This window comes from Phodopus roborovskii, unplaced genomic scaffold, assembly GCF_943737965.1.
Source record: "Phodopus roborovskii unplaced genomic scaffold, PHOROB, whole genome shotgun sequence".
NCBI lineage: Eukaryota > Metazoa > Chordata > Mammalia > Rodentia > Cricetidae > Phodopus > Phodopus roborovskii.
This window is the reverse complement of record NW_026126571.1, coordinates 133042-152500: the sequence shown is the minus strand read 5'-3', so window position 1 is coordinate 152500 and position 19459 is coordinate 133042. Positions and strand designations below refer to the sequence as shown.

General features: G+C 40.0%; 1 protein-coding gene across 1 annotated transcript in view; it reads right to left on the bottom strand.

Annotated features, from left to right (window-relative positions):
* Positions 1-16105: 16105 nt before the first annotated feature.
* Positions 16106-19459, bottom strand: part of Znf638 (zinc finger protein 638) — a 77850-nt gene continuing 74496 nt past the window's right edge. Inside the window, exons 24-26 of the mRNA XM_051203012.1 lie at positions 18801-18899; positions 18067-18185; positions 16106-16418 (exon numbers count right to left, since the gene is read on the bottom strand). Of these exons, the coding sequence (XP_051058969.1) occupies positions 16353-16418; positions 18067-18185; positions 18801-18899 (284 nt within the window). The 3' untranslated portion in view covers positions 16106-16352. The remainder of the gene's footprint in view (positions 16419-18066; positions 18186-18800; positions 18900-19459) is intronic.

Here is a 19459-nt window from a genome sequence, read left to right as displayed (position 1 = left end):
TATGTCCTACTGCTTCATGTAACTTTTCTCTTGTATCATTAAAAATTCCTCCTAAACAGTGTTGGAAAGACGAGTTAATAGCTAAGCTGTTAAGAGCACTTGCTGCTCTTCTAAGATAACTTGGGTTTGATTCACAGCAGCCAGATGGCACACTCCAACTCTTTAAAACTCCAATTTTGGGGGATATAATGCCCTTTTATGGTTTCTTCTGGCAGTGCATACACATGGTGCACATACACACATGCCAGCAAAACACTCATACACATAAATGTAGAAACAAATTCTTCATAAAACAGCCTTTACAGGGCCAGTGAAATAACTCAAGTAAAGATACCTGCTACCAAGCCTGAGTTCAGTGTCTGGCATCCACGTGGTAGAAGGAAAGACAGGCTCAGCCATTAGTTCTCTGACCTTCACAGGCATCAGTCACCACACACACACACACACACACACACACACACACACACACATAACCCCACACACACCACACCACACACTACATACACACAACACACACACACATAAACCCCCACACACCCCAAACACACCACACACACACAACACACACATACCACACACACACCAAACACACCCACATAACCCCCCCACACCACACCACACACCCCATACACACAACACACACATACCACACACACACACCACATACACTACACACACTACACACACCACACATACCACACATTCACATAACCCACACACATAGACACACAGACTATACACACACCACACACACCACACACACCCCACACTACACACATATAATCCACACACCACACACATACACACAGCACGCACACATTCAGTTCTTTCAATGGCTGCATAATTGTAGTAATTTCAGTGTACTGCCCTCACAAAGCTTCCTCTTCTTGTTACACACTAGGCACTCTCCCCAGACATTATAATAGTCAGAATTTATATATTTTTTTCTAAAGAAATTGAGGTGGGGCCAGTTCATTGTGGCCCTACACCTTTAATCCCAGCACTTGGGAGGCAAAGGCAGATGGATCTTTATGACTCCCAGGCCAGCCAGGGCTACAGAGTGAGATCCTTCCTTAAAAAAGGAAAGGAAGGGGAGCTGGGGGGGTTCATGGGAGGATGAGAGGAACAGGGAACTGGGATCTATATATAAAATAAGAAAAAATAAAAATAAATATAAAAAGAAAGGAATGAAGGAAGAAAAAAGAAAGAAGAAAAGGAAAAAGAAAGAATTTAACATTAGGATATAAGCCTATCTTAAGTTCCCCTCTGCCAGGTTCTCAGATTGAATAACTAGCTGTGTGATTATAAGATTACAAGATACGTTTTTTCGCTTCCTTCCTTCCTTCCTTCCTTCCTTCCTTCCTTTCTTTGCTTGCTTCTAGTGCTCATTGCTAAACTGCTATCCCAGACCTGAGTATATCCATCTTCCCATCAACTCATCCGTCACTCATCTTCTAAAGAGGCCCAGTTGGATGAGCTGTCAGCTGTCAGCAGGACCTCCCTAGTAAACCGTAAGGGTGGCAGACAAACCAGACAAAAAAGTGATGATTGCAATATTTCCTGTGGCCACTTAGGATCCTTCTGCTGCAATGTGTGCCTTCTGATTTTCTTTGTTGTGGGAAAGAGCAAAGTGAGAAATAGAATAATTTATATAAGGGGTGTAAATCAAGTCTTAAGACTAGAACTATGCTGGGTGATGGGGATATGAAAAATGATCTAGTCCCTGCCATGGGTCCACCTGCATTCCTCCCCAAGAATTTATATCTTGAAAACCTAACCCCTAAACAGAGTATCATGTATTTCTAGATAGCCTCAAATTGATCATGTAACCACAGATGGTCTTGAACTTCTAATTTTCCTACTTTTATTTGCCAAATGCGGGATTACAAATGTGGATTATTATGCCCAGTTTGATGTGGCACTGGAAACCAAACTCAGGGTTCTGCATACATTAGGCTACCACCTTACCTAATGAACCCAGCCCACTAACCCCCATACCAGTAAATATAACAGTTTGGAGATAGGCTCTTTGGTGAAGTGATTAAGTCAAAATGAGTTCATTGGAATAATCTCTAATCTAGCCTGACTAGTGTCATTTTTATAAATACTTACTTTTAATCTTAAAATTGACTCTCTCTCTCTCTCTCTCTCTCTCTCTCTCTCTCTCTCTCTGTGTGTGTGTGTGTGTGTGTGTGTGTTATATGCATATGTATTAAGGTGCCTAAGGAGGCCATTAAGAGGATATCAGATTCCTTGAAGCTGGAAATACAGGAGGATATGTATCCTTGATGTGGGTGCTTGGAGCCAAACTCCAGCCCTCTGGAAGAGTAGTAAGTGCCTTTAGCCACAGAGCCACCTCTCTGGAACCTGAATAATGACTTTCAGAAAGTAAACTTGGGCGCAAAGATAAACTAGAGATGTTTGCATGTGGGGGGAAAAAAAGCTATGTGAAGACAAGACAGCAAGAAGACAGTCAACTGCAAGCCAAAGAGAGCAGCTTTATAAACCACACTTGGCTTTCAACACCTTAATCTTGAACTTCTAGTCTTTAGCATGACGGGTCACACATTTCTATCATTTAAGTCACCAGGTCACTGCTGTTCATTGTCATAGATCTAGCTACCTGTATAGCCTCTGGCCTCAAGGAGCTTCTACTTCAGTAAAAAGATCTGACATTTCTTGGATGATCATCAGTCAGTCAGTCATATACCAGTTCAAACCAGAAAGTACAGTTAAAGACATAAGATGGAGGAGAGTGAAAGTGGACATAATGAGTGCTTATAGACAGATCTGAAGAGCTATTAGAAATTTGCAGTGTAAGATTGAGGTGAGAGCAGAGGAAGAGAGTTCTTCAAGAAGAAAAGAGGAAAAGTTCTGCATTAAGGCTTGGAAGAGGTGGGAGAGAGAACAAAGTAATGGGTTATAAATGAGAGGGTGTGGGAGGGGGCAAGACAGGAGACATGCAGGTCTTGTGAGAAGCTGCCAAGTGTTAGGATCCCATCAGTTTTTCAAAAGCACTCCATCTGACTTTTGAAGGATGTGAAAGAGACCAGAGTAGACGTGAAAAATCAGAAACCATAGCAGTGTCATGCATGTGAAAGATACGGAAAGATTAAGACTATAAAATAGACAAGTGAAGTAGAATAATGTAGAGGGAAAGAGAGGGAAGTTTTTGTTGTTATTGCTGTTGGGTTTTGGTTTGTTTGTTTGGTTGGTTGGTTGGTTTTGGTTTTTTGAGGCAGGGTTTCTCTGTGTAACCTTGGCTATTCAGGAACTCGATCTATAGACCAGTCTGGTCTCGAACTCACAGAGCTCTGTCTGCCTTTGTCTTCTGAGTGATGAGATTAAAGATGTGTGCCACCACCACCCAGCAAGAGGGAAGTTCTGTGGAGTACGCAAAGTAATTAAGTCCATTACTACAGAATTTGACCATCCTGTGCTGCTGAACAAAACAATTTAGGTTTGGATAAAGCAATTGATTGATTCACTGGTAGATGCATTCATTTGCTCTGCTCATTAACCAATAGCTATAGATGTTGTCTTTTCATACAACAGGCATTTGCCATATTCAAGTTCTGCCACAAATTCCCACGCCATCGATCAATTTATTGCCATGCCTTCCCTGTCATGATGGACTGTTTTCCTGAAACCATGAGCCAAAATAAAATGTTTCCTCCCTTGAGTTGCTTCTTTTCAGGTATTTTGTAACAGTAACAAGAAAGCAGCAAATATAGAAAGACACCAAATGTATAAACCATGCATTGGGAAGAAAGACAAGAAGCATTTATAATGCAGAGGGAGTCCACATTATTATTTTTACTTATTTAAAATGATTTAACTGTGTGTGTGTGTGTGTGTGTGTGTGTGTGTGTGTGTGTGTGTATGAGCACACGCGCGCACACCATAGGACATGTGTGGAGATCAGAGAACAACTTGAAGGACTTAGCTCTTTGCCTCCACCATATGGACTCACAGATCATCAGGCTTTGTGAAAAGCACCTTTGCCCTCAGAGCCATTTTGCTGGTCCCTGTGGTCTATTTTTAAAGTACAGTTTGACTCTATGCAGATGATCAGTGTAACATGAACCAATATGATGGAGGAGCTAAAACTGGATCTGAGAGGCACTCAGCTAGCTGCCTCAAATAAGGTGTGTGTCTTACTTTTCTCCTGCTATATAGCAAAGCACCATGACCAAGGCAATTTATATAAGAGTTTATTGGGGGCTTACAATTGCAGAGAGTGAGTCCATGACATTAACAGTGGGAAGCATGGCAGTTGGCAGGCAGGTATGGTACTAGAGCAATAGCTGAGAACTCACCAGGATCCACAGGCAGGAGGCAGAGACAGAGAGAGAGAGAGAGAGAGAGAGAGAGAGAGAGAGAGAGAGAGAGAGAGAGAGAAACTGGAAATGGTGTGAACATTTGAAACAGCAAAGCTGCCGGCGGTGGTGGCACATGCCTTTAATCCCAGAACTTGGGAGGCAGAGGCAGGTGGATCTCTGTGAGTTGGAGACCAGCCAGGTCTACAGAGCTAGTTCCAGGACAGGCTCCAAAGCTACACAGAAAAACCCTGTCTCAAAATACCAGGAAAAAAGATACAGAAAAGGAAAGGAAAGGAAGGAAGAAACAGCAAAGCCCACCCATAATGACACACTTCAACAAGGCCACACCCAATCCTGCCCAGATAGTTCCACCAACCAAGGAACCAGGCATTCAAATATATGGCCCCGTGGGGGCCATTTTCATTCAAACCATCACAGCATGATTAAAACAACTTGAAATGAATTGTTAGACATCCTTGACTCCTCTTCTTTATTTATACAGCAGGCATTAGTCACACTTTTTACTCAGCCCAACTTTATTCCTCAGTGTATAAGACATGCTTAATGTTTTTTTCTCTTAAAACAAAGTCCACTTTCTCTAAAACTACTCAAGCAGAACTAAGAAGACTATTTGCTCCATGAATTTGGAATTGGGTCCAAGAGATGGGCATATGGAACAAAGGAGTCATCTATATACTAGACAAATTTTCTGTTATTGAAAAATAAATGAGTAGGTTATGAGATGAGGACAATCAGAGTTGCATTGAGAGACCTTTTATGGAGCTGAAGTGATGCTTGCAGTATAAGGAATTGACTTACACCCTTCTCCCCATCAGGAACCCACATTTTTAAAAAAGTCAGATGTGGTGGCACTTGCTTATAATTCTACTGCTGGTATTCCATCTGAGATAGTTGGATTCCCCAGGCTCATCGACTGGTCAGCCTAGCCAGTGAGAGACCTGGTCTCAGAAAACAAGGGAGATACTACCTAAGAAGCAACACAGGTTGTTCTTTGGTCTCCATACTTACACATACTTGGAATTCTTCTAGTCATTGCTCCCGGGTTCCACTTTTTATTCCTCCTTGCACACGAGTGCAGGGGTGGTCCTTGAAATATTTATTTGCCATTTCCAGCTCTCACTTCCCACCCTTACCTCCATAAACATCCTTTCCAAAACCCTCATGAAGGGAAACTACTGCCTCACTTCTAGAGGACTTCCCTGTCACTGTGTTGGGTACCCACAAGCAGCCACACTGTGTTGGGTACCCATGAGCAGCCATGGAGATGATCTCTCCTAAGATTAGAATTCAATCCCATGGGGAACTTTAGGAAGTCAGCAGTGGCAGCTATATGACAAAATGGTCAGGCTTTTCCTGATGTGGTTGGAGATCACAGCTGTGATCCTGTTTTCTGATCCCATCTATTTCCTAAGTCGGGGCCTTTCAACCTCTTGTTTCCCATTCCCAAGCTTGGTTGCCATAGCCAGCAACCTCAAGACTGTTGTGATGAGTCCTTGAACATTTTCCTTAGTGTAAAAACACAACCCTATTTTTTAATGACGTTTGGCTAGTAAAGTCAAGATGTACTAAGCACACTGGTGTTTGATGTTTCTATGTTCTTTCCTTCGGAGTTAATAGAATAAGGCACAGGTTGAGGGAGTTTAGAGTATGGGGCTGATGAGTGCTGGTGGAGTCCACAAAACACCCCAGAGAAAGAGGTGTGTGCCTGTAAGATCAGGGTTTTTGTGGGTTGAGGTTTACCCTTTATTTTGGACATGAAAGAATAATTATCAGGTTTCCACATATGGCTACAGGGAGTGCACTGAACAATTTTTACCTCCTACCCCATAACCCTGTATAGAAGCAAGAAGTGAAGGTGGTCTCATTCTTACCAATCATAAAGGGTCATAGCAAACACCCCCAATTCCAAAGGATAGGTTAACAAGAGAAGAACAGCATAACAAATTTATTTGATCATAGTTGGACCATGGAAGATTTCAGAATGAAGACCAAGATCTAGGAATTGAATTCAGGTTTGATCCCATGTTATTTTAATGTTTGGGTTCAACAATGTGCTACAGAAATGTGATTAGACAGTATAGAGGTCTCACTGCTGTGATGAGATACTTGCTACAAGACATTTAAGCAAAGGTGGATCAGGCTGCAGAGATGGCTCAGCAGTTAAGAACATTTGTTCTTATAGAGGACCTGGGTTTTATTTCCAGCACCTAGAAGGCAAAACTCCAGTTCCAGGGGATACAATACTCTTTTCTCACCTCTGCAGGCATCAAGCACACACAGATGTAGTACACAGACATGCACATAATTAAAATAATTAATGGTGGATTTATTTTTAAATTATATCTATTTGTTGTGGGTATTCAGGAACAAAAACATGGCACTCTTGTGGCAGTCACAGGACAACTCATGAGTCAGCTCTTTCAGAAGGGTTTAGCTCAGTTTCAGGGCTCTTCAGTTAATCTTCCCTGAACTTCAATCACCCACACATGATTTTTCTAGGTAAATTCCAATGTAACCAAGCTGGCAAGATTAACCACTACAGACAGTAAAAACATAATCCAATTCTGAGAGATTGTGTGGCAACACTCAGCAAGACCTACCCACTTAGATTCTTCTCATCTTCTCTGTACCACTTTCATTCCTGGAGCCCCTTCTGCAATAAGAGTTTTACAACATCCCTTAAAAGTAGACTAGAAGCCAAACTTGTGGAGTTGGTTCTCTCCTTATACTTTACCTGGGTTTTGGGGATTTAACTCAGGTTACCATGCTTGTACAATATATGCCTTTTCCTGTTCAGCCATCTCTTCAGCCCCAAATAATTTCTTTATGATTAGGTCTATGACAGTTTTCTCATCATTTGACAAAATATCTGACAAAAGTAACTTAAGGGTTATGTGGAAGTTTGAATGAGAATGCCCACCATAGGATGATATATTTGAATGCTTGGTCCCCTATTGGAGGAACCAATTTGGAAGGATTAGAAGGTGTGGCTTTATTAGAGGTGTGTCACTTGGGGGTGGGCTTTGAGGTTTCAAGATTTGGACGACTCCTAGTGCATTCTCTGTGTCTCATGTGGATAAAGATATAAGTTCCCAGCTATTCCTTTGCTCTACCACCATGAGCTCCAACTCCTTGAAATTGTATGCTTTCTTTTATAAGTTGCCTTGGCCATGGTGTTTTATAATAGCAATAGGACAGTAATTAAGACAACTTATTTTGGATGGTAGAGACATGATGCAGTTGGACACATTGCATTAGCAGATGGGAATCTGCAGAAGATGAATACTAGAGCTCACTAGCTTTCCCCTTCATCTTCCATCCTGGACACCAGCCCATGGAATGCTGCAGTCCACATTCAGGATAAGCCTTTCTTCCTCAGTTAAACCTCTCTAGAAATGCCCTCATAAATAGATCTAGAAATGTGTCTCCTGGATGATTTAAGATCCAGATAAGTTGACAATGAACCACCACAAGTTCCAAAACAGAAAGGAGAGGAAGATCACAGTGATGTTTTAGGGCTTCGTGGCTGGCTTTGTGGAAGAGGGGTCCTTGTTTCTTTGACCTACATTGGAGAAGAGTTCTAGTTTATATGGCTTGCCTTAGAGAACAGTTGAAAGGTGAGAGACAGGGAGACAGAAGATACATACTTGTGTACCATTAACATTTCAGAGCCAGCAAGATGGTTCAACAGCTTAAAGTACCAACCTGGTGATCTAGGTTCAATCCCCAGAATCCATGGTGGAAGGAAAGAATCAACTCCCCAAAAGTGTCCTCTGACATCCATATACACACCAAAATGCATGCTCAAACACACACACACACACACACACACACACACACACACACACACACACACACACTCGGGGGTGGGGGTACACATGAGCTCTATTATTTTAATAAGTGATCTAGCAGCCAGGTGTTGATGGCACATGCTTTTAATCCTAGCACTTAGGAGGCAGAAGCAGGTAGATCTCTATGAGTTCAAGGTTATCCTGGTCTATAGAGTGTTTTTAGGACAGCCAAAGCTACATAGAGGAAACCCTATCTCAGGGGGAAGAAGTAGCCTTTGCCTAAAATTTTACAATACTTACAACGGTTTACTAAGATAAGCCAACTAAGTTTATTCAATTCTTTTAAGTGTGTGATTTTTTTAAAGTTGGCATGCAAGTACTAGGTTTTCTTATGGCATTTTAATATCTAAGTCATTCTAATTTGTTCCTCTCCCCTCTGTCCTCTCTCATGCTGACGCTGGTTTTGCTTTTTCCTTTGGAAGAGAAAATTAATAGAGCTCCAAGTTGAGCAATTTAAGGGAACGTCCAATCGTCAAGACATCCATTTCCACTCCTATAAATTCAAGTCTTCTAGGCCCATATGCTCTGGTCTAGAATAATAATCTTATAATTCATATGTACTGGGGGAAGATAAGAGGGTATTCACTGTCATCATTCCCTGTCAACAAAGGACCATTGATAATATTTTGTTACTCTAAGTTTTAAGTTAGTCATCTGAAAGGTAATTATAGCTGTGGTGAAATTAATGAGAACAGATTGTAAAGTACTACTTTATGCTCATCCAAAATTAGTTTCTTTCGCCTAGATGAGATTTTTATTCATTTCCTTTCAGCTTTGTTTTTGTTTGCTTTGTGACCACTGTAGGTTCAGTGGAAAGATGTTCAGAATTGAGTGTGGCAAGGGCCTCTCTGTCCTGAAATTTCCTGAAAGGCCTCTGACCCCTTAGCAAGTAGAGAGCAGGTTCTCTGTTGAGCTGTGAGAGCATAACTCTGAGACTAAGGCGCTAAGTGAATCAATATGTATGCACAGGTCTCCTTTTGAACTGATTCCAGAGGATATGTCTCCAGACAGGATGAAGGACCTACACACACACACACACACACACACACACACACACACACACACACACACACACCTACATTCATATATACATTGTAATGGTTAGGTATATCAATTGCACATACAAATATACACAGATGGTACGTATGTGAGATTAGGCTAAAAGATGCCTAGATAGCTTTTAAGTATTATTTAGTGTCTATGAAGTTAGTTCTAGGAAGGGTAAGTACTTGGATAAGTAGATAAAGATCTACCTTTTTCAGAGTGGGCAGGCCTCATCCTGTTAAGGACCTACATAGAACAAAATGGGCGATGGGCCAATGTAATCTCTTCAGGAACTTACATACCTACCCTATCCTCCAGCCTTCAGCTGCCCTTTCTCCAGGCCTTTAGATGTTAGCTTTCCTGATTCTCCAGTTTGGAGATATCATATTATAGGACATCTTGGTTCCTTAATAGTGCAAACCAACTTCTATAATAATCTCTTCAATATCTTAGTCTCTCTTCCCATATCTTGTTGGTTCTTTTTTCCTCTGGAATTCCAAGTAATACACAGGGAAGTTTTCTAAGTAAGGGAGCCAAAGTTGATGATGAAGGTCCAAACATAAACTTTGCCCCAAAATTGTATTATCCCACAGGATGGAAGGGGCCACAACAGCCCATACTGCACCAATCATAGCAAATATGGAGAAATCTTTTTCAGATACCAGCAGTGAATTGTCAGGTACAGATGCTGATTGGTCTCCTGCTAAGATGAAGAATAAGGGCACAGAAAGAACTAATGTAGTTGAAGGGAGAAGGTAGAGTGTCATGCTGTTCCTCTGGGCACAGAAGGACCAGAGAGCTTTCTAAAATCCATGTACCAAAGACTCTGGTTGACTTAGGAAAATACACCACCAGAAAGACCTAGCAAGCATCTCAAGATAAGGGGGGAACAAACTGAGGACATTTTGCCCCCTCCTTGGCTAAAAGTCAGGACTTTGGAAAGGAAATGGTACTAAAAACTGTAAATAACAGGGGACCATGATGTGCACACCCACAGTCACTAAACCTCAGGAAGTACAGTTAGTGAATGAGGCAGGAATATTAAAAAGAAAAGGCAGAGTACTTTAAATCAAGACAGCAGGAAAAACACCTTGGAGCAGTCTCAGGAGTCACAGAGACCCCACTCATTTCAATATCAAGACTGTAAAAGTTGAAACTCAATTTACTTTAGCGTATTCATCTACCCAGGCAATTCAGAGGTCACTGTAGCCACCACCTGAGGAGGCCCTACTGTACTGAAGAGACTCTGGTATTGCTCATGAAGCTGGCATGACAGGCATGCAATTTACAGGATCATATAGGCTTCCACCTAGGTTTCAAAGGACAGTCAAACAGGTAACAGCAGGGCTGTTTAATTCCTGTAATATTTCCCCAAGGAAGGTACAAAAATGTGACACACCTGACACACAATGGGGACTGCAGGAAGGTGGAAATACCTTGCAAGAGACAGCTTCTAAGACTAAAAGGAGTAAGCAGAACCACCCTCAGAAGACAGGTTGTATGATTTGTAACCAGCAAGGCCAAGGGGGTGGGACTGGCCAAGTTCTTGAATACACCATGTTTCCAAATTCCTGACATGTGGCTACAGGAATTAATGTTTGCTTGCTGAATTTTGATCTTGTTTGGGACTTATCCTTCCTTGCTACTCATCCCAGTCCCTCTTGGACTGGGAAATGTTTTCTGTGTGCCACTGTGTAAAGAAGAATGTAACTACTTGATTTTAATATGAGCTCACCACAAAGCATTTGCCATCTGTCAGAGACAACTTTGGACATGAACTTTTAAGTAATATTGGAATATATGGGAGCTTGGAGGACTCTTAAAAATGGACTAAATGCATATTGAATTAAGATGAACATGACTATAGGGATCAGGAGTGGAGTATTATATTTGAGTACGAAATGTCCCTGCAAGCTCATATTTTGAAAACTTATTACCCAGATAGTAGTTTTTTTGGGAGCTGGCAGAAACTCAAGGAAGTTAAGTCCTAACTATAGGAAGGCATTGCGGGGAGTACCTTTGAACTGTGTATCATATCACTAGCACCTTCCTCCTGTCTGCTACCTAGCCACTAGGAGTGAGCAACTTTTCTTGACCACCAATTCCTCCCCTGATGTTCACTCTCATCTCAGATCCAAAGCACCTGGAGTCAACTGACCATGAACTGAAACCTCTTGAAATTGCAAGCCAAAATAAACTCTTCCCCACATGCCAATTCTCAGTATTGTCCCAGGGAAAATAGCTAACAGAAAACAAATAGCAAAATGTGTATAATCGGTGTGCATTGCACATACACCAAAAAAACGTAATTTCTTTAAAAAAAAAAAATGAGTGGTACTGATAAATCCATAAATGGTGGTGCTACTAGAAGGACCAAATTCAGAAGGTAATTCTATACGCAACAAGTGTTATGATCCTGTTAGCACAGAGCACTGTACCTTCCATGATGCATGACCAGAATCAAATTGGGTCAACTTACTAATGAGTGGCTGGTAAGTCCCCTAGGAGAAAGTGTTATGCCAGGGACTCCGTATACTTACCTGGCCTGGCACTCCAGATGAGAGATGTCTTCAAGGTTGCCACGGGTCTTCTTGGTTTCAATGCCTGTTTCTAATTGTATGCTCACTTTGTTTCCAACTACACCTTTAGTCAACTGAAAATACATAACTGACTTTGTCTTTGTATAAAATTATTTTTGCTATAGTGACTTTAGATAATTCACACACTTGGGTTTCTATGGCCATATCCTCTTCATTTGTTGATACTATTGATGTTCTTAATACCCATGTTGACAGTACATATGTCAGATTACTGTTAGTCACTCCTGGCAGTACATATGACAGATTACTGTTAGTCACTTCTTAAATCCATGGTCAAAGAAACTCTTGAATCTAAGTTTTAAAAATATTATTATGACATGGTTAAAAACAATAGGACACAGACATAGTAGCATATCCATGACCTCAGCACTTGGAAAGCTGAGGTAGGATTGCAGATTCCAAGTTGGGCTGCACTACACAATGAGACCATTCTATTGAGCAAAAAATTAATTAATATTAGACTAAAATAAATTATTCAAGCCATGAACATGCTTTTTCTACCCTTTTCAATGCTAACATCTCAAACTACTACAATGCCGTCAAGACCAACAAAAAGTACTGGCATAATACTTGTTAAATTCTATTATATAGGCAGTCATTTGTGTATATATAACACTATGACATTTTGTTGTATAACTCTGAGCAAACACAACCATGACTAAAACAACTTCCTAATATCATTTTATAGCAGAATCCATTTTCTCTCCCAGTCCTAGTTGTTGGCAGTAATGAACCTGTTGTTCAGCCTCACTTAATGAATGGTACAGAAGTGAAATCTCAAGGCATGCATCCTGCTGAGATTTTTTCCCACTTAACTTATTGTTGCATATATCAAGCTTCACATTTAAAAACTACAGACTTGAGACAGGGTCTAGCCAGCCAGCGTCCTTAGGCCCTGGCTGGTGGGAAGATAGCTATGGGCCTGCCACGTGGGTGGGCCTTATTATGATTGAAATATGTGGTAGAGAAATATGAGAAGCAGAATGGTTCACTCGCTGTAGAAGATGCAAAAAAGGAAGAAATGAAAATGTGAGCAATGGGCAAGATGTTGGAGGCCTGCTTGCCACCTGGGTCCATGGTGAAGGAAGTGAGCAGTAGACAGCAGAGAGGTCTGTTTGCCACCTGGGTCCATGGTTCAACTGCAGATGAAGTCTATGTTGATGCTAGGCCATGTGTCACCAAAGGCCACATTAAGTGTGGGGTCTGGGCTGAAACCTGTGGCTTTATTGGTGTCCAGGGGCCATGTTGTTGTCAGCCAGAACAATCCTGATCTGAGTGGTCAGGACTACCACTCAGAGCTAATATGTTGACCAGGTGGAGCTGCTGCCTAGGGCCATGTCTGGGTGTGTGGCCCAAGTTCCCTCTAAGGCCCACACAGAGGACTGGAATCTGGGCCAGAGTCTGCAGGCCACACCACAAGAGGGGCCATACAGATATGGGTAGCCTGTATTGCCACCCAGAGCCATTGTGCCATTCAAGCCCAAGCTGCTACCGAAGGCCATATAAGCCTGATCACTAATTCACTGGTGTGTTCATGCCTTAGGAAAACTATGAGCTAATTAACTTAATTTCTTCACAAAATACCCAAATACAGGAAACTTTTCATTAACAGAAAATAGACACACATAACAAATTTTTTATTGTTGTTTTGGTTTTGCCTTTTTTCTACCAATTTACCAGAGTGCTGCTCCATTTTATATGTATATCAGCAATGTAAGAGCAATCTAGGGGTTCAGCAGTTAAAAATCACTGGCTGCTCTACCAGAGAATCTCGAGTTTGGTTCCCAGAACCCATGAAGTGGCTTGTAACCATCCTCAACTCCAGTTCAAGGAAATCTGGTGATTCTTCTGGCCTTCAGGCAGTGTACATATATACATGCAGGCAAACATTCATACACTAGAATAATAAAAAGAGCGATTTGGTTTTTCCCTTCTTTTGTCAGCCCTTAGTGTTATCACTACTTTTTTTTTTTTTTTTTTTTTTTTTTTTTTTTTTTGGTTTTTCGAGAAAGGTTTTCTCTGTGACTTTGGAAGCTGTCCTGGAACTGTAGACCAAGCTGGTCTTGAACTCACAGAGATCCTGTTAATCTACAATCTGTTTTCAAATCCCTTTAACTAGGTTTTATATAAAACTTTATTTTTATGTAATATGGATAGTCCAATAATGGCTTTCTCACATTGGAGAGGCCAAGAAGCAGGTCAGATCACAACTTTTCCTCAGCAATCCAATTCTAGGCTGAATGCCTGAAACAAGTTTTCAGGTTTTTTGAGACAGGGTTTCTCTGTGTAAAAGCTCTGGCTGTCTTAGAACTCCTCTGTAGATCAGGCTGGCCTCAAATTCAGAGATATCTGCCTGCCTCTGCCTCAGTTCTGGTTTTAAGACATGTACCACTACTACCCAGCCACTTTTGTGACAGGGTCTCAGTCTTAATATTAATAGCCCAGGCTTACTTCAAACTCACAGTGTCAGGCTTGCTTCAAACACAATGATCCTCCTGCCTGAGCCTCCCAAGTTCTGAAATTATACATAAGAATCATTATACCTCACTTTTTAATTTTAATGAGATAAAATTTAGCCAATTTTCTTTGTTAAGCCTAAGAATTCTTTATTTAAGTCCTAGCTACTAAACATTTCTTTCTCTCTTTCTTTTCTTCCTTCCTTCCTTCCTTTCTTTTCTCCCCCTAAACAAAAATTGAGACAAAGTCTTGTGGTTTTCTTAGATGGCCTTCTGACTTAAGCAACCTTGATGCCTCAGCATCCTCAAAAGTGGGTACTATAGGCACATGCCAACCTAGCCAAACTTTTCTATAACTGTTATAGTTTGAGCTTTATATGGATGCCAGCCCACCCCACCCCTTTAACTACAAAGTATGAGATTTAGGTTGAGCCCCATAGTAAATGAAAAAGGAAAAAAAAAAAAAAAAAAAAAAAAAAGCACCATTTATTATAAAGGCTATTCTGATGGTCAGTGTTGTCAAAGAGGAATGGGCCTCTGGACATGAACAGGAACTAAGGTAGAAACTTACCTGTTGTGGTATAGAATATTTGTTTAACTATGTAAAGATGTGTTGCATTTGTTTGTGTTGCAGAGTAATTGTTTATCTATGTAACAATGAATTGCATTTGTTTATGCTGTATTTGTTAAACTATATAAAGATGTGTTGCTTTTGTTTATGGTGTATATTTTTATCTATGTAAAGATGTGGTGCTGTTTCACCTTGCCTGCTTAAGATACCTGACTGCTCTAATAAAAAGCTGAATGGCCAATAGCTAGACAGAGGAAAGATAGGTGGGGCTGGTGGGCAGAGAAAAAAGGGAGTCTGCCTGCCAGGGACTAGTCAGAAGCCAGGGGCCAGCCATCCAGGCAGGGGCAAGCAAGCAAGACATGGAAGAAGCAAAAAAGCATATGGATGCTAGGAATCAAACCTGGTTATTCCGGGAAGTCCAAAAAGTCCTTTTAACCTCATCTCACTAGCCCCTAGATCTTCACTTTTTGTTGGCTGGCTATGTAGGAATGGGGTTCCTAAAATGAGATTTTTAGTTGTTGCTTCCTTCCATTCATCATTTTCCTTATTATTAGTTATACTGCAAAGATGAACAATCATACCTGAAACTAACTTCAAGCCAGAGGAACTGTCTGAAGTATGGACTGATTAGGGAGGAAGGGGTCTAGTACTTATTTAGAAAACATCCAGTTTTTAGCCTCTGAAACTTCTTATACATTATTCAGATGGTTTAATAATTATATCTGAAAGTTCATAAAAAGTAAAAACTGCTCGGTATATCAAAATTAATACTTCCATGACTTGGCAGGTGCTTTTTCAAACAGAAAAAAAAAATCTTTCTAATACATTTAATAATTAAGCTGGGCAGTGGTGGCATACGCCTTTAATCTCAGCACTTCAGAGGAAGAGACAGGCAGTCTCTCTGTGAGTTCAAGGCCAGCCTTGTCCATAAAGTGAGTTCCAAAACAGCTATAGCTGTAACACAGAGAAATCCTGTCTCCCGCTACCAACCCCCCTCCCAAGGCAGTTTTTTACTCAAACTTACCTTGGCCAAACATGATGTTATCTCATTAGGCAGAAAAACTATACAATTAATAATCTGACCTGTCTACATGGATGGCTGAGACAAAGTACATCATGTTATTACTTCTAGTAACACATGAAAAACTGCCAAATAGCCTAAATCACAGGTTGTAGAGAAGAGCCTTATCTATAACCAGAGGCAAGCAAGTCTTTACAAATCAATACAAACACAACAGTGTTGAAATATACAGTAGGAACATTTATTTCAACACTTCTAAGAGGTATCTTTCCATGACTGATGATTTGATATAAAAATCAAATCCATCATACTTTTCTCATCAGTTTTTCTACATTAAGGGCAATCAAAAATTTGTACAACATGAATATGTTTCAGAAACAGAAATTACAAATAGAATGATAACAAAAATACACAAATCAACTGGACCCTAAATGAATTTCTAATGAATTTTTTCCTCCTTTCCCCATCACCTAGAGCTTCTTTCTTCGGTCTCATTCTGCTCCTTTTCCTTTCTTTGCTTGGCCATGAATTTCTGTTAAAAGCAATTTTAAATGAAATATTTGTTAGATGTTGTTTGCTATGTTTGCAATCCTAAATGTATCTCATTATATTTATAATCTAAAAAAGTGTCTTAATTAACATTCACCCCTTTCACTACTCATCCTTCTGATATTTGATGATATGCCAGGCATTATGTTTTGGGCTTGGGAATTTAGTAGTGAATAAGACAAATTAGGCATTTTCCAGGTGCTTACACTATAATATAGGAACTGAAGAGAAGAAAAACTGAAATCACTGTAGGTAGTAATCACTCTATTTATAACAAGAAGAAAGAAGCATGGTCATGTGCCCATTGTTGGGTTTGATCACTAGCATGACAAAATTAAAATAGTAACAGAGGAACTAGGTAGATCTATCTTTTGTAGACATAGGATGGAGTTTGCTTTCTTCATTTTTGGTTTTATGAGAAATGTTTCTATGTAGTCATGGCAGTCCTGAATTTACTACATAGACCAGGCTGTCTTCTAATTTACACAGATCCGCCTGCCTCTGCCTCCCAAGTGCTGAAACTAAAGGTGTGTGCTACCACAACTGGCTCTGCAGTTTGCTTTCTTAAGCAAAGTCCTTTCTTAGCAGTTAATATTTAGGTAGAGACCAAAAGATAGGGAAAATTGGCCACATAGGAATAGTAATTAAGGCAATGGCATAATGGCAACTGAGGTCTTGGATACAAGGAAGAAAATAGTAATGACAGATTTCAGAGGCACAGAAAAGCAGGCCAAGCAGTCCACAGAGCCACAGTCAGTGTGGCTATTATTTCAAGTGCCATATGAAATAGTTGCAAGATTTTAACTTTTGTTCTTATTATATAGCCCCATTAGCTTGGCACTCTGTTGATAAACCATCCTCAAACTCAAGAGATCCACCTGCCTCTACTGCCAGATTGATGGGAGTAAAGGTATATGCCACCACATCTGGCCCCAGCTGCAAGGTTTTAAATGGAAAAAAAAAAAAAAAACCAAAACAAACAAACAAAACAAAACAACAACAACAAAAAACAGGATATAGAAGGTTAAAAGCACACAGAGAAGATAAAATGTGTGAGAGATTAGACCTAGAATTAAACAAAGCTGGGTAGAAACCCATGGTCTGCCACTAACCAGGTTGGTTTTTAGGAGTTCAATACATAGACTATATGAAACAACCTTAGACATTTAGAAGTCAAAACTACTGATTCCCATGGCTAAGAGTAACTCTCTAGAGCAGCACCTCCTTAAACATACACAACAACAACAACAACAACAACAACAACAACAAAAAAGGATGGTCTGTGACTCAGTTTAAAAACTGACATTTTTCTTCTGACTAGAAATTTAGAAATTTTAATAAGCTAACATGAACAGACATTTGCAATGGGACATCGGAATAAGCAGAACCTTATATTTTATAGGAGGTGCACAAGATACTACTGCTTACCAAGTCTATTCTAGAGAATGCTATTGCTCCAGGAAAAGTATATCATAGCAACATAAAATGACATAGAAAAACAGGAATTTTGGACTTAGGAGCAACAAACTGTGATAAATATCCCAGTTCTCACAAAAGAAAAGAAATATACATGTTGAACAGACTCTTTAAATAAAAAGATAGTGACAACGCTTAAGATTTTTAAGCATTACCTCAGTATTTTGCTTATGACGTTTGCTCTTGCAGTGGTTTGCCATTGCTTTTTCATCTGAATAGAACAGGGAGCAAATTGGACAGAAAAATCCAGCCTTCGGAACAAGAAAGTCCAAATCTAGAAGACAGGAAGAAAGGGAAAGATTAATCCACTAAAAGCATGTCAATTACTTTATGTAAATCTGGGATAGAACCTAGGGCCTCAAACATGTTAGTCAGGTACTCTACCACTTGGCTAAAATCCCCCAGCAGTACAAAACATGTATCTTTATTTAGAAATATGTAACATATTCCAAGTCCTCCAGAGAAGCCAGAATGCTACTGCACAGTAGGCTGAAGAATCTGAGAATATAAAAAAAACATCTTAGAAACACCCTGTTAAAGTAGAAAGTGGGATAAGAGCAGAATGATGGGCTGCTAAACAACCAAAAGCTTCTCAATTCAGCTGAGTAGTCTCTAGCAAAGTTTGCTATGGAAGCTTTTTAGCTTGTTTTGCCTAATTGGAATTTCTGCTTGGGGAAGTATAACTCAGTTTTTACCAAAGTAACAAAGGTACAAGAAAGAATAAAGGAGGCATATCTCAGCCTTCAAGAACGAAATAGAAATATCCATGTCAGGTTAAAAAGAACAAAACAAATCTACATAAGCTGTATTCAGAAATACCAAGCAAGGTTAACTTGCTCACTTTTTTATTTGAGAGGAATAAGAAAGAAAAATGTCATTTTTACTTTACCTCCCGGCACATCAGGTGTCACTGATTTTCCTACAGAAGAGTCTTCGGTCTTCTTGCGTTTTTCATCAGGTTCTGAATCCTTTAATTCAGCTTCTTCAACTGAAGAAGTTAAAAAGTTCAAGGAAAAACATGAAGTTATTTAAAATAGATTTATAGACTTCGTGAAAATAATGTTGGATACTTTTTGATTTCTAAAACTAACTTAAAACTCATGGAACAACACCTTAAGTTAACAATGATTCCCTGATCTAAGAAGGAAATGAGTAAATGTTTAGATATATTCAATGAACATAGGAGAAATAGGGCTAAAGCCAATGTAAACCAACATTTATGACCAACAGGGAGGATATTGGGCACAATGTAAATATACGTTGTGTGACAATGATCATGTTCCTCATTTGTATCAAATTAATTATTACTAATGCTGTCTAGACATTCTGTTTAATTTACTGGTTTCCTGGAAGCGAACATAAAAAACAGATAGTTACTACAATATTGTTCCCAGATGCTGCAACATGGTCACAAAAGCCTCATGAGTAAATTCCACAAATATTTTCTGTTCTAGTGTCATTGACCCAAAACCTCTCTAAATTATGAAATCCCTAAGATCATACATGCCTGCCTGCTGCCTTTCTAGTTTTTTGTTTGGTTATCTGTGA